Source organism: Delphinus delphis, chromosome 4, assembly GCF_949987515.2.
Source record: "Delphinus delphis chromosome 4, mDelDel1.2, whole genome shotgun sequence".
Taxonomy (NCBI): Eukaryota; Metazoa; Chordata; class Mammalia; order Artiodactyla; family Delphinidae; genus Delphinus; species Delphinus delphis.
The window spans coordinates 2762712-2784273 of record NC_082686.1 but is presented as its reverse complement, the minus strand read 5'-3'; the positions used below and the strand labels follow the sequence as shown (position 1 = coordinate 2784273).

General features: G+C 63.1%; 1 protein-coding gene across 1 annotated transcript; it reads left to right on the top strand.

Annotated features, from left to right (window-relative positions):
- The first annotated feature begins 2821 nt into the window (after positions 1-2821).
- Positions 2822-5881, top strand: CRYAA (crystallin alpha A). The gene is made up of 3 exons (XM_060009769.1): positions 2822-3010; positions 4155-4277; positions 5168-5881. The coding sequence occupies exons 1-3, from the start codon at positions 2822-2824 to the stop codon at positions 5375-5377; spliced, it is 522 nt and encodes a 173-aa protein (XP_059865752.1). The 3' UTR covers positions 5378-5881.
- Positions 5882-21562: the final 15681 nt, after the last annotated feature.

Sequence of the window (21562 nt, the reverse complement as noted above, 5' to 3'; positions counted from 1 at the left end):
CCCTCCCTGCAGCGCGTGGTTAATGGCCTCCCCACCCTGATTCCAGAACCAGTGAATGTGTCACCTTACATGGCAAGGGGGGAAATAAGGTTCCTTAAAGAGCACACTGTAAGGCTGGGGGAGTGATCCTGGATTCCCCGGGTGGGCTCAGTAATCATAGGGTCCTTACTGGAGGGAGGCAGAGGGGGGCAGCCAGAGGGATGTGATGTGACGGCTGCCTTGGAAGACAGAGGAAAGGAACATGGGTCAAGGGATGGGCAGCCTCTGGAAGCTGGAAAAAGCAAGAAATGGAGTCTCCCCTGGAGCCTGCAGGAGGGACCAGCCCTGCCGACACCTTGATCTGAGCCCAGTGAGACCCATTGGGACTTCTGACCTCCAAACGACGAGGTAATACATTTGTGTTGTTTTCAGTCGCCAAGTTTGCGGTCTTTTGTTACAGCAGCTGCAGGAAACTGGTACAGCACCGTCACCTTGGGTTGGAAAGGCCCCCGAGGGCTCTGCGGCCATCCTGGGCCCCCTGTCCGGGGCCTGCGTGGTTGGGTTTGCCACCTTGCTGCTGGCTCACTCTGAAGGCCAGCTCTGGGCTCCCGCTGGCTGCAGCCCACGGGTCGGGGGCATGGGTGAGTGCCTGGGCATCCCTACGTGTCTGAAGGACCTTGGCGGACCCTCAGCTACCCTGGGCCGTGCACCCCGTGGGCCGAGGTTGTACCCCGCCCCTACCTGCAGACCCAGTGTGTCTGAAGGACCACACGGACAGCCAGGTGCAGGTGAGAACGTACCAAGTGTCAGAGGGACCAAACACAGTCATCAGGGTACATCACATCTTAATGTGATGTTTAAACAGATCAAAATGGGTGCAAAAAGTCCATGATGAACAAAATATCAAATTGTACATAAAGACGGGACCCTTACTGCTGCCTCTGCCTTCTGTCTGCAGCTTCAGTGTGGCCCTGGCCCGCACGGACCATGTGCCTGGCCCAGCTGGACCCTCTCCTCAGCAGCCAGCTGGACGCCTGTGCCCCTTCCTCCCCCTGTCCCACGCCCAGGAGCAGGCAGCCCATGCTGTGTGGGGTCACCCACAGCCCTGCCCATTCCCCGGTTGACTCCCAGCCTGGGTGGGCAGCCTGCGCTAGAGCCCCCCCCCCTTCCTCCATGCTGAGTGACCTGTTTAACCTTTCTGTACCCCACTTTCCCTCTCTATGAAGTGGGGGAGGCTTGGCACCTACACGCCGTTTAGGGTGGCTGCAAGGAACCATGAGGTCACCATCAGTGTGGGCTCAGGCAGGCCTGGGGCAGGGAGAGTGCCCTCCGCCCCTCAGAGTATTGATTATCTGCCCCCTGGTTTGGCCCTTGTTGCCTGACACCCTAGGGAATTACCTGCCGAAATCGTAGACTTGCAGGGCAAAGGTTGGCATTTCCAGTTTTTTCTGGGCCCTTTACCACTGGCTGGATGCACATCACAGGTGCTCGGAAAGGCAGGGAGGTGGGCTTTGATACTGTGCGCCGCTAGTTAGGGAGGGGCTGTGTGAGGGAGGCGCCAAAATTCCCACTTTTGACACCAGTTGCTTCTTAGGTGTGTGAGACAAAATCCCACTTAGGTACGGGGTGAGTGCTCTTTCCTGGCCCACTAGGCCCAGGGCTTGGAGGTCAATTTGCAAAGATCCTGAGTGCTTTGAAGGTGCACCGACCCCACAAACAGGAGGTGGATGCTGGTCAGAAGCTGCACGAGGACCTGGGGAGACGCAGGGTGAGTTAGAAGCATCTCACCGTCTGGACTGTGCATGAAAAAGCTGGCTCGGGTAGGGCGCGGGCCCGGCACCCTCCTGTGCTGCGGGTGTGGAGCGGCTGGTGAGTTAGTTAAGGTTCCTGGAGGCCAAGCCACTGAAAAGTATGAAAGCCTTGAAGCCAGGAGTGCCCCAGCTGTGGCCGGTCCCCCCGGAACGCATCCTGGGCCATAGCTGGATGGGCCACAGAGACGGGAGCAAACCAGTCACCAGGCCAGTAACAGGGACAGGGCACCTGCTCTAAGGACCCTGGCTCTGTCTGTTCCCAGGCCTCGAGCTTCTCAGGGATGGTGTCCAGAGGAGACCCCGGGATGCAGGGTTTCCATGTTTGTGAAACCAAAGCTGCCCCCCCAGGATGCACACAGACGCCACAGCAGGCCCCCCCGGTGCTGGAATTACGGGCGCTTTCTAGTTTCTTCTCTTCATTTTCTGTCTTTGTTGAGAGTTTTTACAAGTACGTATAATGTTTGTAATCAGGAAGAAGTCATGGAGGTAATTCTGTTCTGAAACACAGTGCAGCCTCGCCTCGTGGCGGTGGGACTCGGGGACCACTTGTCTAGCCTCTGTGCCTCACTCTCCTCGTCTGTGAACCAGGGGTACGAGCTCCCTCTCGTAAGGTGGCCGTGAGGTCACAGGGCACCACATATGCAGACACGGGCATGCTACCTGGCACACAGCACCCCCGCCCAGGAAAGGGGAGATGCGAGCCTTTGCTGAGCACCTGCTGAGCGTTGGGGGGCACAGAGCCACGCACAGGGAAGCCCCCTGGGGACGCCGTTCCCCTGGCGCCCCGAGCTCTGGGCTGTCAGCGCTGCAGCCCGGGGCTGGGAGACGTGCACGCTCAGCCCAGCCCACGTTTCTGCTGACTGGGCGGCCTCCCTCCTGAGCTCACGCCTTCCAGACAAATCCCCCTGATGCCTCCATTCTGTCCCGCCGTATATAAGGAGGGCGTGCGCCCCGGGTCCTCAGTGCACTGCCCAGAGGCCCCTGCCCTGACTCCCCGCCGGCCCCGGGTCCCTGCAGAGTCCGCGCCCACCATGGACGTCGCCATCCAGCACCCCTGGTTCAAACGTGCCCTGGGCCCCTTCTACCCTAGCCGGCTCTTCGACCAGTTCTTCGGCGAGGGGCTCTTCGAGTACGACCTGCTGCCCTTCCTGTCCTCCACCATCAGCCCCTACTACCGCCAGTCCCTCTTTCGCAGCGTGCTGGACTCCGGCATCTCCGAGGTAAGACCCGCTGCGCGCTGCTTCCTCCTGCGGCTGCACGGGGGCCGGGCCGTGGCCGGGCGAGAAGCGGGGGCTTGTGAGGGCCGGCCCTGGGCAGACGCGGCACCCCTGCGCTGCGTGCCCGCGCCCTGCTTCATGGAGCGGCTGGTGACCGCCGCGGGGCCACTTTCCCGCCTCAGCCCACCTCGTCCGTCCTGGACGCACAGAGGCCAGGCAGACCACCCCGCAGCAGAGCCTCGCGTGCCCCCGGGGTGCTGGGAGGAAGAGCCCGCCTGCTGCCTGTCATCAGCGCACGGCCCGTATGTGGTTGGTGCCGTCCCTCCATGTGCCGGGAGCCCCCGGAACAGCCCAGGGCACGGGCGCTGGTGGACGGAGCTCTGTGTGGCCTGGGGCTGCACTTTCCCTCCAGCAGCGAGGTCTGGCAGGAGGCCTCCTGTCTGAAGCCCTCTGCGGCCATGGAGCTGCGGAGTGTGGGCTCTTCCCGAGTTCGCCCGGGCGCCCAAGGCCAGGCCCCGAGGGCAGGCAAGGCAGCCCACCGGCCTTCCCTCCCAGGGTCCAGTGCTCTGGAGGTGCCAGGGGTCACCACTGCCTAAAACACAGAGGCCTGCTCGGAGCTGGTGAAACGCCGACCATTCTGGGGCCGACGGAGCCCAAGGGAGCGTCCCCAGCGAGGGGAGTGGGAGGGGAGGCGGCCGAAAGCAGTTTCTGTGCGAGGAGCTGGGCAGCCTGCGTAGGCTGCTGGCATGTCACATGCATGTCCGTGTGCAGAGACAAAGCCCCAGGCTGTTCACAGAGAGGCGGGCAGAGCCCCAGGGCCGCGACCTTATTCCAAGTGCTCAGTCCCACCGACCAGCCAAACAACACGTGAGCAGCCAACCAACCAATGTGTAACAGGCCGCGCAGCCCACACCCATCACCCAGGCAGCCCCTCACCCACCAGGCGGCCGCAGAGCCCCGGGGCTCCGGCTATCGGCCCAGTGGCCACAGAGGCCTGAGTCCCAGGTCCCTCTGCCCCCCGGGCACGTGGACGGAGAGCTTAGAGCCTTGACTGCAGGTTCTGTTCTGATGACTGGGGACTGAGCCCCGGCCACCCCCCTCCCTGAGCCGCAGCCCCGTGGAGACCCACACGGACACTTGGTTTCAGGTGCGATCCGACCGGGACAAGTTTGTCATCTTCCTGGACGTGAAGCACTTCTCTCCCGAGGACCTGACAGTGAAGGTGCAGGAGGACTTCGTGGAAATCCACGGCAAGCACAACGAGCGGCAGGTGAGCCTGGGCCCGCAGGGAGGGGCTGCACCCCCGAGCGAGGCCCCGTCCTGGTGACAGGAGGCCGCCCCGGGCCCGCAGCAGGCCTGGGCAGCAGGTGAACGGCCGGCGGGGCCTGTGGGGAACCCCACTCAGGAGCTACTCGGCATCCCGGGCTCTGTCCAAATCCCCTGGGTGACGGGGTGGGATTAGGAAAGACCCCAGGAGACACCAGCACCAAGGGAGCGAGCTCCAAGCCACGTAGGTTTTCACACCAGCTTCTCCCGGGAGGACGGTACAGCTGACTCGTGTCGGAGCCCGAGTGCCCGGAGCCCGTTATCTCGAGGGGGCAGGGGCCCAGCCAGGACAGCTCAGAGATCAGGGCTTTGTCCAGTAGTGGGGAAGCTGGAGGCGGGGGAGAGACCCCACTGCATCTGCTGTTCTCCCCTCCTGGGCCCCTGGAGATGCCCGGACACTACGCCGAGGCTCTGGGTCTTTCCACCTGGAGGGGAGGGAGTCGGGCCAGGGGCTAAGCTGGGTCCAGGGCGTCAGGAGAAGGGAACGTCGAGGCATGGCTTTCTGACTCAGCTAGATGGATGGCAGGGACCTGAGCCCAAGCAGTCTGTGAGGCCAGAGGTGCAGGGATAGCTGGACCCAAGGGCCGGGCCAGGGGCAGGACCACTCACACGACGGTGGGGTGACATTATCGTGAAGAGCCAGGGGCCCCAGGCAAGCCCAGACTGTATGCAGGGATGCAGCGCGGTCCCAGAGCCCTGGACACGGTCCAGCCCACGCCCTGTGAGGGTATCGTGGGTCTGACCCTCGTGCGGTCCAGGATGCCCTCCTCTGTGAGAGGTGGCCGCCACCCACTGTGGCGGCGTCTCTGACTGCGCCCTCCCCCGGCCCCCCAGGATGACCACGGCTACATCTCCCGCGAGTTCCACCGCCGCTACCGCCTGCCTTCCAACGTGGACCAGTCCGCGCTCTCCTGCTCGCTGTCTGCGGACGGCATGCTGACCTTCTCCGGCCCCAAGGTCACGTCTGGCATGGATGCCGGCCACAGCGAGCGGGCCATCCCCGTGTCGCGGGAGGAGAAGCCCAGCTCCGCGCCCTCCTCCTAAGCTCGGCCTCGGCCTCGGCTGCCACCCGCTGCGGCCCCGCCACCCATCCCTCCAGGGGAACCCTAGAAAGTGGGGCGTCTGTCTCCCCTGCCTCCCCCTTCTCCATTTCCTTTTCCTTTTCTCCGAGGGCATGAGGGTTTGAGAGAGTAGCCTGGAGAGCTCGGGGCCTTGGCCTGAGGTGCTCAGACCTCAGAGTGACCCAGATTCCAACACCAGCCAGTCGGTGGAAGTGACCGCCATCCCAGCTTCTCAGACGGCATCCCCATCCTCCCGGGCTTGCGGGCCGTCCAGGCTGGCCGGGAGGTCAGAGAACACCCCTCGCTGAGCAATCTCTGGGTGGCCTCTGGTCTCCAGGGCCAGCCAGGTGCGTCTCAGCCCTTGGTGGCAGGCGCCCTCACCGGGGCCGAGCCAGGTGCCGTGAGATCCGTCTGGCGGGGCTCCCGTGCGCCCGGGCTCTCTGCAGGCTGCACCTCTCAGACCCCCTCCCCTCCAACCCTTCTCTATGTAGTGCCGCTCTTGGGGCATCTGGTCACCCATGAGAAGGCAGCCCGTGGCAGTCAATAAAGAGCAGGTGACACAAGCAACGTGCTGTGTGCTGGCCGTACTATTTTCGTGGCGGGTGGGGGGGGGGGGTTGGAGAGCAATGGAGAAGGCGCGAGGGGACCCGCAACGGGGATGCGAGAGACGAAGGGGCGGGGGAGACTGGTCCGCCTGTCCCTGTTCAGCCCCGGCTGCCTCTAAGTGACCGGGTCGCCTCCTGGCTCCCAGACCCGGTGCAGGAAGGAGGGACTCCTCCAAGAGCCCCGAGGGATGGAGGGAGGGGGGGAGGGGCGGGGGACTTGGGAGGGAGAGGATCTGGGCTCGCTTCTCTAACCCTGTGTGGGAACTGGGGTGCCAGGTGGGGATTTCCTGACCGCTGGCCTCCCCCTGGGGACTTCTGTCCCAGCTCCCTTGGGGTTTTGCTCCCCGGAAATCAGAAGTGTCCATCTCTGTTAGGTACCACACCCTGGGGGCCCCCCTCACTCTGGCTCCCCCTTCCTGAAACAGGCACGGGGCCCTCGGGGGTTTCTGGCAACCAGGTCTGAGTGTTCCCCACACAGAGGGGCGGCCTTCGTGCTGTGTGCCCAGTCTCCCCCGCTATGGGAGGAGACAAGCAGCCTCCCGGGGGAGCCAGCAGGGGGCGGGCGATCAGTCAGGGGCTGCCAGCTGCGCGGTGACCATGTAGAGGGCAGTGGGCGGCCGGATGTGGCCTCTGGGAGTGGGAAGCGAGCGGATGTCCCGGCTGGACGGGCACTGCTGGTGTTGCCAGGCCATGTGGAGGGCCCTCTCCCGGGCAGCGGAGGCCAGGGGCCCTGGGCGCCCTGATGGGGCCCAGCGGGATGTTCCTTGTGGTGGTGCCCAGGCTTCTCCTCCCGGGAGAAACTGGACAGCAAGCAGGGAGGGCACATGGGAGAATTTCCAAAAGTGAGCCCTGCTTAACACACAGTGTGAGAACACACACACACACACACACACACACACACACACACACACACACTTGCGCCCTTGTAGCTTGGGGTCACTCTGGGTTTGGCCCCATCTAGGGAAGGGGCCTCACCCCGTGGGAGCTTCTCCAGACTCCTTTCCACCCCCCCCCCAGGCTCCTTCCAACAGGAAGCCCCCCTGCCGCCGCCCTGCCTTTGCATCCACACCCGTGGAGAAGGGCATGCCCTGGGTAGGCAGCGTAAACAGCCACTGCACTAGGGGGCTGGGCAGGTACTTTGGAAAATCAGAGTCTCTGAGGTCCCTGTTCCTCCCGGGTACCCCAGAGGCCGCCTTCCATTTTGTACAGCCTGGCCTATCACTGCACCGGGTCTGGGGGGCTGAGGGGTCCTGTCGGTCTGGCCGCAGCCAGAACTGACCTGTCATTAGATGCTGCTGGTCTTGAGTTCACTGTGGTTCTTGCCCAGGCCTGGTAACGGCTTGAGCTGTGATCCCCAAATCCATATGTAAGTCCTCACCCCCAGCATTTCAGAGTGTGACTTTTTTTTTTTTTTTTTTGCGGTACGCGGGCCTCTCACTGTTGTGGCCTCTCCTGTTGCGGAGCACAGGCTCCGGACGCGCAGGCTCAGCGGCCATGGCTCACGGGCCCAGCCACTCCACGGCATGTGGGATCTTCCCGGACCGGGGCATGAACCCATGTCCCCTGCATCGGCAGGCGGACTCTCAGCCACTGCGCCACCAGGGAAGCCCTGGAATGTGACTATTTTGAAGATGAGGGTCTCCAAAGGGGTGAATAAGTTAAAATGAGGTCATGAGCGTGGCTCCTAACCCCATAGGGCTGGTGGCCGTACAAGGAGGGGAGGTTAGGACCCAGACACACACAGAGGGATGACCAAGGGGGTCACAGGGAGGGGACAGCCGTCTGCATGCCCAGGAGGGCGACCTCAGAGGAGCCACGCCTGTGGCACCTTGATCTCAGATTTCCAGCCTCCAGGACCGTGAGAAAATGAGCTTCCGTTGTTTAAGCCTCCCCGTCTACGGCATTCCTCGCGGCGGCTCGAGCTGACTAATGCAGACCTGAATACGCAGACTTTGGCCCTCTGGGGAGGGGTGTGAGGTCACGCAGCCGGCCCAGGGAATCCGGGATGGAGCTCCTTGGGGATTTGCAGAGAGCCCTGGGGCCCAGCCCAGGCGGGGACCTGAGAGGACTCCCTGATGGCAGCTCGCTGGGAGACCCCACCTTGCCTGGACTCCTGACGCAAAGCCTCCTCCCGCTGTCCTCCCAGGGCCCCGGGCGGTACACGCCCCTTCCCTGCTCTCCTCCCTGCCTGGGCGTTTCTCAAGCTAAGGGGCCCAAGGGCTGGCCCTCGGCTGCTCTGCAGCTTCAGAGACGCCCGGGACTCTGGGGCACGACCAGCTCCTGAGGCCATTGACAGAGGGCCAGGGTCGGCCCCTCCTGGGCCCGGGAGGCCCAGCCTGCATCCCGGTGGCCTTCGCCCGTCTGGTGCTGCCGTGTCAGCTGGCGTCCGAGCCTCCTCGTCTTAGGGTCTGTTCTGGAACAGTCTCCCCGCACGGCCCACCCACCATGGTTGCTGTCAGCCAAGTCACACGGACTCTGCGCAGGCACCCAGCTGACCGCCGTCTTCTGCAGAGCTGAGGGCGAGTCTGCCTGACGCTTGCCGGACCGGAGGCTGCACTGATGCAAAGCAGGGAGCACAGCTTGGGCTGCGGCTGCCCGGCCGCGCTCTGGGATCTGACGGCCACCAGATCCCTGACCGTGGTACTCCCACCGGTATCAGTCCCTCGGGCTGTTGCAGGAGGAACTTCTGAACCCAGAGGACCGTCTGCTCCCCCTCCCTTCAAGCTCCTCCCAAGCTCGTGTCCGTCTGCTGATGCAGGGCCTGGAGCTCATCACCTGTGCAGGTGCCAGGCCCCCACCGCCTGCTGCTGTGCCTCTGCCTGCCGGCCCTTCCTCACCCAGGTTAGGTGACAAGGGTCTACCTCTGGTCACATCTCTCCTGGGGGGGACACTGCCCAGACAGCCTTGGGCCACCAGAGCCTGGCCTTGCCTGCTCTAGGACACGTGTCTTTCCCCTCTACCAGAACCATGAAGGTGGGATGGGTCAGCAGCCCCCAAACCTGTCGGCCTTTGGGACCCACCCAGAGTGCTGCACGAATACAGATTCCTGGGCCCTGTCCCAGACCCAGCAAATCGCACCGTGCGGGGCTGGAGTCCAGGAGTCTGTGTGTCCCATAATTCTCCAAGAGACACCTACGACCGGGCTAATCCGGGACGTGCCAGAGTGGTCGCCTTCGTGGGTGGGGCGAGTGCGGGGAGAGCAGTCTCGCTGGAGGCCGCCTCTCCCATCCCAGGGCTCAGGTCGCATTGATCTCTGGGTCCTCCTCAGCGGCAGCGGCAGCAGCAAGGGCATTCACTGAGCACCTACTGTGTGCCTGGCACTGTGCCAACCGCCCTGGCAGCTGGCAGCCCTCAAGCAGCGCAGCCGCCTGTAACAGGCTCCACTGTTAGGGAGGAAACCCAGGCTTGGAGGCTGAGTCCCTTGCCCGGTGCTCCCGATCGGTGAGGGCCTGGCCAGGACCCACCCCCTCTGCCTGACCTCAAAGGCGGGACTCGGAACCCCTACCTCGGAACCCCTACCCCCACCCCTAACCAGTAAGTCAGGAGGCGCTGAGGAAGCCAGGCTGGTTGCTCTGCAGGCGGCTCGCTGCGTGAACACGGGCAGATTTATCAAGCCCTCTGAGTATCAGATTCCCATCCTTACCGGTTCACGAGGGTGGTGGGCTAGATTCTCCCAGGGGTCCTGCGATTCCAACACTCACCACCAGATGGCAGCAGAGGCTTTTCCTTGGCCGCCAAGACCTCGCCGGAAGGAGGCGCGGATCTTGTCTCAAAGGTCACCTTCAGGGGTCCAGCCTTCGGGAAGCGCCGCAGCGCACATCCGCAGAGGGCCTCGCTCGTGTGGGCTGCGCTGGCCACGCAGCGCTCTGGGAGGCCCCATCCTGACCCAGGAAGCCAGTGTCCAGCAGGGGACACTGAAACAGACACAAAGAGCCCCAAAGGGAGCCAGTGGTATTTCTTTATAATAAGCAGTTTTTGTTTCATTTTCTCGTTTGCAAAATCATCTGAAAAAGAGGCAGTCTCTGCCTGGCAGGCCAGCACTGTGCTGGGGGGTCCCCGCGGCTCTGGCGGGATCTCTTCCCACACAGAATGACGTGGTATGCCAGCCCTCCCAGGCCACCGGCCTCCCGGGCCCCCGCGGCCTCTGCTGGGAAGGCTCTCAGAGCAGCCTTGGTCCTGCCACGTCCCGGGAAGGGACTCGGCTTGGCAGGCAGCCCCAGAGCCTGACACAGGCGGCCAGATCACGGGGTCAGAGGTCCCGCCAGCCACATGCTGCATGTGGCCGCCTGGAGGCGGGCTGACACCCAGAGGCTCATGCTTACGTGTCAGGCCTCAGTTTGAAAGGGGGCCCGAGGGGTGAGACCTGAGGGATGAGGCCTGCACCTGTTTCCAGGGGCCGGTGGCTGCCTCCAGTACCTGCCTCGGCCTTCAGCACGGGAGTGGAGGTGCGGGAAGTGGATTCCCACTCAGGCCAGGGCCAGATGAGGGTGGCCTGTGGAAGGCTGCAGCCCCTACCTGGCCCACGTCGGGGTCAGCTCCCTGATGCTGAGCTCGCCAGGCTGCGGGGTTACCCCACGGTCCTGGGCGGAGGGTTGAGTCTGCAGGGTCAGGGGAGTGGAGCCAGCCCTACACCTGTGTGTGCAGACTGCTGTCAGGAAGACAGAACTGAATAGAGGACACGCACACGTGTGCACACGCACACACACAGAGCAAGTCATGTGCACACACGCACACACACAAATACACTCAGAACAAGTCACACACACAATTATACACAGCAAGTCACATGCACACACACACACAATTACAGCAAGTCACACACACAGGCATGCACACACACGCACAACACCTGCACATCCATGTACACACATGTGCACACAGAGGACACCCACCCCACCCCCATGTGCCTGCAACAGACACGAGCAGGCTCTAGGCTCTATTTCCTACATCTCACTGGCTTCCCTCTGTGTCTGATTTGTACCTGAAGACACAATCACACAAAGACATTTCCTGCTTGTTTCTCCACCTTGAGGAGAACCCTCCCGTGTGCTCTGGTCAGCAGACCATTTCCCATCAAGGTGCTCTTAGGGTGACCCGACGTTCTTTGTGTGGCCCGAGATACCTGATGACCTTCTGCTGCTAGAGATTAGCAAGAGAGGAGGTGGGGTGGTGCGCTCAAGGGCACCCCAAGGTCACAGGGAAGCAGTGTGAGGGGTGGGGCGCCTGCTCCTTCCCTGGAGCTGTCAGCTACTCGGGGCCCCGTGAGCACGTTCCTGCACTCCCCCCACTCCCACTCCCACCCCACCTGCTGGAGCCGGAAATCAGTTAAAACAAATAGACCTGGCTCCAACACGCAGCTTTCTGAAGACTTTTCAGACGGAGCCTCACTGCACGCAAGGGTGGGTTTGGGGAGTTTTGCTAAGTTGGGGGGTGGGACGCCGGGCACCGGCCAAGGACACCAATCAGACCTGGGGCACCGAGGTGGGAGGTGGGACCTGGGCGGCCCCACGCTGACCTGGTAGCGGTTGGCTGATGATGAAAGGGAACGGTTCCTGGAGGGGCTGGGGGCCGATTTCCTCCCGACGGCTGCTAACAGCGATGTTTGGGGTTTTCTGGTGCCGCTGTGTGCTGAGAGCTCACTCCTGGGCTCACTTGTGGGGACTCACCAGGCTGCTGCTTCCGCTCCTGCTTGTTTCCTGTCAAAAACCGAGTTAAATGAAGGGTCTGAGGACGCCTGGCCTCCGGGGGGTGCAGGGGTGTGAATCCCAGCTGTCTCCTGTGCTCCTGACTCTCTCCACTGCCTGTCCTGCAGCCAGTGTAGAACTTGCTTCCCATGGTGGGCAGCTCATGTCCCGCAGGGCTGTGCTGGTTTCCTGGGGCTGCCGTATCAGATGACCACAAACTGGGCGGCTTCGAGCTACAGAAATTTATTTGGAGGCCAGAAGTGTGAAATCGAGGTGTAGGCGGGTCATCGCTGCCTCAGGGGGCTCGAGGGTGGGGTCCTTCGGCCTCTTCCAGCTCCCGGTGCTGCCAGCATCCCTGGCTTGTGGCCGCATCCGTCCCGTCTCTGTCTCCTCCAAGGTCACGTGGCCTTCTTGCCGCGTCTGTGTCTCTGCTCTCCTTTTAAGGACACCAGTCATTGGGTTTAAGGTCTACTCGGGTAATGCAGAATGATCTCATCTCGATCCTTACCTTAATGACATCTGTAAAGACAGATGTAAGGTTTTTCCAAATAAGGTTGCGTTTGCGGGTTCTGGGGTTTAGAAGTGAGACAGCTCTTTGGGGGTCACTGTTCTGCCCGCGGCCAGGACTGACTCCCCCGAGTCACACGGCCCTCACCTGCTGGGGCTCTTCAGGTGCACCACTCCTCCTGGTGCAGGACGGGAGTCTCTGAGGTTGGCAGGACTGACACCAGCCCACTTTAAAGGCTCAGGAACGTAGAGCCAGGCAGCAGGAGGCCTGGGGTGGGGGGGCCCCGCGTGGCCACTGGCGGCTTAACCTGAGGTGATGTAGCCGTGAAGGGAAGGGCGGTCTCCTAAGGTCCCTCTGTGAGGAAATGCTGTGATGCCTTGATTTCTTGGTGAAGGAAAGTGAGGGGTCTGCGATGCCCCCCGCAGGCCAGGCTGCCCCGTGGCTTCCATCTCAGCAGCCGCGCCTCTGCTTTAAGAGCTGGGGTTGGATGTGTATGTCTGAGGTGCCCCCCACCCTGGCTCCCCCAGGGCCCAGCCTGCATCCTAACACTCGGAGGCCTGGGGTTCTGTTTTGGGCATTGCTATGGCAACCCTCTGTTGCCCAGCCATGGATGACCCGCTGTCCTGTGTCTGGCAATGGTTCACCTATTAACAGACCTGTGGGGCAGCCGCTGACCCGGGCCCGGTTATTGCCGCCCACGGGGCCCCAAACATTCCTGCCAGGAACCAGGAGACCGGCGGGCGCCACTCAGGGAACATCCCCGCCCTGCCAGCAAGACGGTCCTGGACCTGGTCTGGAACCTTGCCCAGGGATGTGGCCCCCAAGGCCAAGTGCAAAGGAGGCCTTGCTAGGCCCTGGGCACTGGGGAGCGGGCAGGGTGAGGGAAGGCCTGGGGCCCAGGTGGCCGGGATAGGCCCAGGGGACTCCGGGTCGCCACTAACTCCGGGGCGGGCACTCCCAGGGGGCTTCCTGACACACCTCCACCCTCGGCCTGTCCGCCCAGAGAGGAGAAGCAGGCCTTGGGTGATGGGGGCTCAAACCCTGCTCCCCACTTCTGGTGAGAACGGAGGAGAGGGGAGCAGTGGCGTGTGGGTTCTGTGTGTGTCTGTATACGGGGCCTGACGTCAAGGGGAGATGGGGAAGGGCCCACGTGGTAAACTCAGTGCCCCTCAGACACCGCTTCCTCCAGTGCTCTGAGGACTTGGGTGTTTCGGGGCTGGATGTGCCTGGCGGGGGGAATGTGGGTCTCCGGGAACGGGCCGAGACCTGCTGCAGGGTGGCAGAGAACATTCCATAGCGCGCCTCAGCAGGTGGGGAAGCGCCGTCCGGGCCTTTGGCCTGGGCCGCAGCAGCCAGCCCCAGGAGCCTATACCCTGCCTGACGGCCGCGGGGACCCTATGGTGTGTTGGTCGGGCCGTGACTAGGGAAGCCCCGGAGGGCAGCAGAGGCGGCCCTGCAGTTGGGGTGAAAAGGATGAGAAGTGGGGCGCCCAGAGCCCCACTTTGGGGAGGGGTTGGGGCCACCCCCTGCTCTGCCCTGGCCCTGCTGGGCGGCTCTCCCTCTGCCCCAAGGCCCCCCGGCTCAGCCCGCCTCAGCAGTTCCTGCCCCTGGCTGCACCAGTCGCCACCCCTGAGCCCGGGGTTTAGTGGGTGATGGAGTCGGGGTGGGGTTGGGGGAGGGGAGCTGTGGGAGCCCCCAAGTGACTCCCCGTGTGGCTGGCGACTTCTCTCCTGCGCGCTGAACCTGGGGGAGCTGGCGGCACCAGGTCCCAGCCCCCCGCCGCGCCGGACCTTCTCGTGAGAGCCCCCCGGGCGTTGCGGGTCCTCTTCCCCAGGTCACCTGGACACCCACCGGACTCCCTGAGCTCCAGGCCAGGCCCCCTCCCTCTGCCCACGCTGGGCGCCTTCCACAACTCCCTCTCCTCTGGCTAATTAACGCGACTCAGGGCTAACGGATAAACTCAGGCCTCTGGACGCAGTGTGAGGGAGGATTTCCGTTTTGGAAAACAAGGAGGTGCAAATCCTCACCCAAAGCTGGCCTTCTCCGTAGCCCATTCCCAGGCAGGTGGGCGGCGGGAAAGGTGAGCGTCAGTCCCTTGGGTCTGGCGGGAACGTGCCTGCAGGACAGTGGGAGTGAGAGATGGGGGGCCCCCTACCAGGGGCGCAGCTGCCCTGCCCCTGGGCTGCCCCCACCGGGTGGAGCAGGGGCATGGGCCCCTCCTCCTGGGGGTCCCGCAGGGAGGGAATGGGACAGCCAGGCGCCAAGGTGGTGTGAGAGAGCAGCTCGGGCCCAGGTGGCCTGCAGGAGCGGCTCACCTGTCCTGAGCCCCGCCCACCACCTGCGGGCAGGAGTGCTGGCTGTGGGAAACGAGCAGTGGCTGTGAATGGCTGGGGCAGCCTCACGGCCACTGTGTCCCCACGACCCCTGGCTGCTTCCCGTGCCCGTCTTGGTGTCACACCCCTTGAGCTCGGCTTGGACCAGAGACCACACGGGAGGGGCTCTGCCATCCCGAGAGGCCCACGGGGCAGCGAGTGCTGGGGCCGAGGCTCCACAGGGCAAGCCATGACGGGAGGGGGTGGACCCGCGCCTTGCCGCCTGGGGGCCACCCCCGTGGAAGCCCGCGTGCAGAGCCCACGTGCCCGGGCGTGACGGCTGCTGGGGCGCTGCGTCTGTGGCCTCGCGGCTTCTCCCGCCTCAGTTCCCTCCTGGCTGTCGCTGCCCTGGGCTTGCGCTTCTGAATTTAAGCTGCTTAATCTTCGATCCGGACTCTGCGTTCCAGAGCAGCGCTTCCCCGACATGACTGGCCATCACCTGAGAATGAGGTTCTGGCCCGGCAGGTGGAGGGTGCACCCTGCTTTGTAACCAGCTCTGGGGAGGATGCCGCAGTGGACAGCACTTTAGCAGGGAGGAGTCTCATCTGAGTCGGGTCTGTGGCGTTAGGGCTGCAGGGGGTCCTCCCCGGTCCCGGCCCCCAGTCACCCTGGGCCTGCTTTCTGACCGTGCAGCTGGGAAGAGGATGCGGGGCGTCTACAGGGACAGCCGGGTGTAGGGGGCACTGAGGAAGTCTGGGGCTCACACGCAGCCTGCCGTGGGGCCCGGATGCCCTCCCCCATCAATGATCCTCAGGGGGGGTGGGGGGGCAGGGCAGGGAGGATGCTGGGGACACCGGAGTCCTGCGCTGACCAGGCTCACGGCTCTGTCCCCACAAGGCCAGCTCTGCAAATGCGTCCACTCATCCTCAAGCCCGAGCCGGGGGACAGGTCCTGTTGCCAGCCCCGCTTTACAGCACCAGCTGAGGTTTCCAGGGGACAAGGAACTTCCTAGGTCGCGTCTGGCTGCGGAGAGGCAGGGGCCCTAGAACCCTGGTCTGAGCCCCCAGTCGGCTCCTGGTCACTGTTCCCTGCTCCTCGGGGCATTGCGGGCCTGTGCTGCCCTGGGGGCCCCAGTTCATTCAGGCCGGGCCTTTTCTCCTCTGAACTTGGGCAGCTGGATGGCCGTAGCCCTGGGCTGGGGGAGAAATCCCCGTGGCCCCGCCGGTGGGGGTGACAGGTGAGGGCCCAACTGCAGGGAGGGAATGGGCCCGGGCCCCCCGAAGCTGCCAGCTGGGAAAGCCCCAGCTAAGAAGGGGCGGGGGGTTCACCCAGAAACTCCTCTGCCTGCTCCCCGATCCCTGAGGGGCTCCCCAGAGGGAAGCTGCCGGAAGGAGTGGTTTCTTGTGGCTTCCGCGACACGGGAGGACACGGCCACACGGCCGCCTACACATACCCTGCCCGGACACCCCCCGCCAGCCCCTCCCGCGAGCTCTGTGCCTGGTGGGTGGGGCTGGGGGAGGGGAGCAGAGCCCCTTAGCCACACCGGGGTCTCCTTATCTGCGGCCTCCGTCACCCAGGAGGCTGCAGGCTGTCAGACGCTGCGTCAGTCTGAGCTGCTGGGCCTTGTGGGGGGAGACCTGGGGGCTGGGGTGCTTGCAGTGAGGACGTGAGGGGACAGCCGGGTCCCTGCCTTCGGGGCCAGCAGGTCTGGGCAAATCTTGGAGCTTTGGGCTTCTTGCCTCAGTTTCTGAATCTGTCAAGTGAGACGCTGACACTGACCCTGTGGGGCTGCTGGACGTGGGTGGCCCAGCGTCCTCTGCCTGCTCTCAGGCCTACAGGGTCCCCACTTCCTTCCTGTCCCAGGCTTGGGCCAGTCGCACTCTGCACCAGCCGCCCTGCCCCTCGCCGCAGGCTCCTGCCCCAGGACCTTGGCGCACTCCGCCCCTCTGGCTGGAGGGCCCTTGTGCACGGCTCCCTCCCCCCCGGCCCCAAGCCCCCCGGTGGACAGCCCTGGCTGGGCACCCCATCTAGACAGCACCTTTCCCACCCCGTCACAGCACCCCGTGCTCTGACAGCCCAGAGTCCCCCGCAGAACCCGAGCCCACGAGCACAGTGGGGGGTCCGTCTCACTCACTGCCGCTCCTCCAGGGCGTCGGGCAGAGCCTGGCACCACAAAGGCGCCCCATAAATGCTGGGAACGAATGACCGGAAGGATGAATGAATGAATGGGGTGATGGTCGGGGTGGACGGGTGGTAGAACCAGAAGCTGGGTGAGTCCTGGAAAGCCCCATGGGAAGGTCAGCCCCACAAGGCTCCGTTCCCCTCAGTGTGTGAAACTTGCCCCAATCCCACGGTTCTCGGCCCCGGCTGGTCCTCAATACTTGGGGAGCTTTTAAAACCACTGATCCCGGGCCGCCGCCCGGCTTCCCCGTTAGGACATAATCTGGGCGGGCCTCCACAGGTAAAAACCCTCAGGCGATGCCACGTGCAGGCGGGGTCAAGGACCCTGGTTTGGCTTTATTTCAATCCTCGACCAATTAGAGAGGCATTTAGGTTCATCGGCAGCTCTGGCAGGTCCCATCAGCCATTCACTCTTGAGTCTGAATTAGTGGGGGAGACTGCTTCTTTTTCCAAGCACTGTGCTGGGTTAGGCAGGTGAGGGAGTGGAAAGTTTCCTGGGTGGGAGAGAGAAAAGAAGAAGGTTGTGTTGGGACTACCAGGAAAGTCCCTGGGGGGCACGTCTGGGTCGGGGAGGGTGATTTGAGGACCTGGAGGTGAGGTGGAAAGGGGGCGACATTTGGGACCCGGAAGGGAGGGTGCTCCTGCTTTCTGGGTGTTTCTCAGGGCCGGACTTAGGATGCGGCCCCCTCCCCAAGAGCAGAGCAGGTGTTCCTGCCCAGCCTGGTGAACCTGGGGGCTCCAGGCCGAGGCTGATGACCCCGTGATGACAGTCGGGTTGGGGGCGGGGCCTGGCTGGCTTCTTGTTACGCTCTGACCGCTGGGACCACGGGAATCCCCACTTGCGGCTCTCGGTCTACAGTGCCCTCCCCACCTGTGGCTTGACCTTGCCAGTGACCTGTAGCTTTGGGTGTCCAGGCAGATCCCTGCCCTGGCAGAGATTTCTGAGTCTGAGGCGGCCCCGAAACTGCTGGGTGTGGCTGCGTTCTAACGAAGCCTCCAGGTGACTCCGTGCCCGCTGGTCTCACAACTGTGCCCGAGAGACGGGGTTACCCTATCGCAGAAGGGGAAGATGGGGGCTGAAACGTGGCTCATCCCCGCAGCCCATGGTCCCCGAGTGCTCGGAGACACCGCTTATGCCCAGTCCCTCCTGGTCACGCCACAGCTGCTGCCCAGGTCAATCTCCCCGTGTGGCCCCTGGGAACAGATGACCCACAGCCCCATCTCAGTGCCTCGGGAGTCTGTGGACCACATGCCTTAGAAGCCGGTGACCTTGAGCAAGCTGCAAGGTCACTGTCAGCAGCAGCCGAAGCTGAGACCTACGGGAGCTTGGAAGGAGCCTGTGCAGGACTGAACAGACCCTAGACCTGCACCTCGAAAGGGGAAGAGGGACAACCTTAAACTGAGTCTGAAAGTGACAAATCAAAGGTGGTGACTTGAATGCATTTCGCCATTTGAAAGTTCAATAAAACGTTACTTAATTAGGATGTCCCCTATCTTCACGTTAACGGCCCTGGCAGTCGGCACACGACTTCTGCGTGCACGGCCCTCTCCTGTACTGCTGGGGCGGGTCAGCCTGGGTGCAGGGGGTCCTGAGCCCTGCTCGCTGGGGAGAAAGCAGTGTGGCTGGGGGCCCAGTGCCTGGCCTGGGTAATAGAAAGCTTGGCTGCCCGGCAAAGCCACTGAAGCGGATTCCGGCGTGGGGGGGTTGAGGATTCTGCTGTGGGGACCCAGCCTATTCCACATGCCGAGCGGGGGCGTCCGGGTTTTGGCCAAGATGTCTGGCCCCTCTGGGCCTCAGTGTCTTCATCTGACCAATGGGAATCCCAATACAGTCGCGGGGTTTGGGGGATCAGACAGAACTCGGCAGGTCCGTGGAGATGGCTTAGCCCTGGGGGGTTCCTGGGGCCAGGAAGGGAGGGGCACAGACCTGCAGTGGGGTGTGGACGCAGGGTAGGAACTTCTGGGGAGCAGGCTTGGTTCTCCTGGGCTCACATGTGCCCTCACCTGTCACAGGGGAGGAGCTGGCAGAGCTTCCGTGGCCGTTCCTGTGCTTTCTCTTGTCCCAGGACACCCGCGTCTCTGCAGTGTAGGCACAACCCACACCTGAGGGGGCAGTGCTGGGGGCTGACACCACTCCTGCAAACTCAGTCCCCTAGCCACGCCTGTCCTTGGCCTCCTGTGGGTGCAGCCCGGGTGAGGTCTGTTGGCCTGTAGACACAGGCACGCATGTGCCCACTACACGTGTGCAAGTGTGTGGAAACCAAAGGGTGAAGTCACCCGTTGCTGCCCATTGAGCCCTGGCCACCGAGATCCGTGTCGCTTGTCGCTTGACTAAGTTGTCACAGACCCACGTTTGGTTCAACAAAACAGGCTGGAAGCGTCTCAGGAAGAGTCTGAGGCCGCCCACACTGCCACATTTAGTAGGGAGGGGCAGTGCCACACCTTCATGTCCACTGAGGTGCAGTCCATGGGGCCTGGGATCCTGAGTGTGTGCGCATCTGTGTGTACGCGTGTGCCCACATGCATTTGTACCACCTCCGTGCACACGTACGTGCATGTGTGTGTGTGTGTGTGTGTGTGAGCACACACCTATGAATGTGTAGACGTGTGCGGTGAGCCTATGTGTAGGAGACCGTGTGCTCAGCACACACAGGGCTTGGTCAGCTAGGGGATGTGTGCCTTGGTCTCCGACACAGTTCATGCTGTGAGTAGCGTGTTCCGCCCAAGGCAGGATACTGGATTCGTTCACTTATTCACCCATTCATTGGTTCACCAGTGATTTATTGAGCATTTACTGCATTCTGGGCTGGCCTGGTTTGGGGAGGCAGGTCCTTGTCCTTGGAAAATGCTCTACTAGGAAGGGAAGGAGGTGGTGGGGGGAGGCAGGAGGCAGCTACCATGGGAAGGGATGGAAAGATACAGCTGCCGTGGGAACCGATGTCTTAACCGGAGCTGGGGAGGAGGGAGCCATGTGCCCTCCAGCATCTTTTCCTGCAGCAGTCGGGAGAGACTGCTTGTGCTGCATAACAAGCAAGGCCCAAGTCTCAGGGCCTCAGAGCAGCCTCGACACAGGCCCGAGGCTTTAGTTCTGGTTGTTGCTGTCTGACCTCACAGGGTGGCATGATGTCCATCCCTTCATTTTCAGCACCTCTTCCTGAGAAACGGACTCTGCCCCTTGTTGTGAGGTGGGCCATGAGTGAAGAAGAGGGACATGGGGCTTGTGGTCTCCGGCCCCAGCCTGGCACCGTGCAAGGCCTGCCCAGATTCAAGGGGAAGGGGGCCAGCCTGCGGCTCTTGGTGGAGGAGCTGCAGGGTCCCGCTTCAGAGAGCGTAGATGCAGGAAGGCCTGGGACACTGGGGCCACAGTCTACCCACCCCAGGGCTCTTTACACCCTCCTTGCAGAGGGGGGCCCTTATCCCCTCCCCTCCTTCAGTTTTGCACCTGAGCTGGGAGCCCAGCCAGGGAAGGTGCTTCTCTCTGCCCCGGGGGTACCGTGACTCAGTTTTGAGCCCCTTGTCAGGGCTTTCCAGGCTCTCCCCGCCCTCCCCTCGCCCCATGCTTGTTACAACACAGGAGAGTCCTACGTCTGGGAGGTGCAGGGTGGGTTTTCCTTCTCGAGTCACCTGTGGGTGGTGGAGGGTGCAGCTGGTGCCAGGGCTCTGGTGGGCTTGGCTCTGAAATCTGCAGCCCAGCCCATCTCCTCTCTGCTCTGTTCGTCACCGCTGGCCAAGGGCCTGTGGGTGTTCTCTCCACGGTGATCTGTCTGTGCTCGTGACATGTGTGGACGGCCAGGCGTGGGGGAGGGAGGGCACCGTGGACACACGGGCTGGAGTGGGGAGCTCCGGTCCAGAGGGAGTCCTCCTGAGCTTGACCCCCAGCCCCTGCGTGGGGCCTTTGGTACCTCTGGGGACCCTCGAGGTAGGCCCCAGGGGGCAGTTTTCCCAGGGGGGAGGTTCTCGGGCCAAGGCCTCCCCTTCTGGGCCCTGTCCTGGCTCCAGGCTGAGAGCACATGTCGGGAGGAAAGGGGCGATGGCCCTCCTGGTCCCTGGCCTCTGGGTAGAGCCCTGGGGGCACAAGGCTGATTGGAGAACATCTGACCTCCCCTTCCCCAGACTGGCTCAGACACCTGCACTCGCTCTCGTGTGGGAGACCCCCATGAGACGTCCGGAAGGGCGACGAGGGGGCAGCCCCTGGGTGCCCAGCGGTGGGGGCCTGGGGGGCTAGAACTTGCTGCTGGGGTGAGGGCAGGACCCTCGATCTCTGGAACTGGCTGGCTCCTTTGCTTTTTTTTTCCTTTTCTCCCAGACATTTTTATTTATTTATTTTTTTAACATCTTTATTGGGGTATAATTGCTTTACAATGGTGTGTTAGCTCCTTTGTTTTTGAAATGGGCTGTGTGTGGGAGGACCTCAGCGTCGGGGGTGGGAGAGACCTTCCGTTCTGCAGGACACCCCGTCACCCAGACCACCTAGCCCCACCCCTGTGGGGGCAGCGTGAGCTCCCCACAGAACCGTACCCCCACCCCTGTGTCTCACCAGCTGGGCCCCCCAGGACCGACAGGATGCCCAGGGGGTGTGGGGGCGGCGTGGCTCTCCAGGTGTCAGGACCTCTGCTGGAAGAGCTGAGCCGAGGGCTCTGCCCCTGAGCTTCCATCCCCACAGCGCTGAGCGAGGCCTGCTGGGCCAGAACCCCCTGAAGCCTCCCTGACCTTTTCAGATGAAAAGAACTGACAAGAAAAAGAAAAATGACACAGGGAGCTGGGGAAACCAGCTGCGAGGCAGGAGGTGAGAGCGGCCTGCTCCATCCTGGCAGCGTTGAGCTCAGCCCGGTCCCAAGGATGCTGAACGGCCCAGGAGAGGATGCAGGTCCTGAGCTG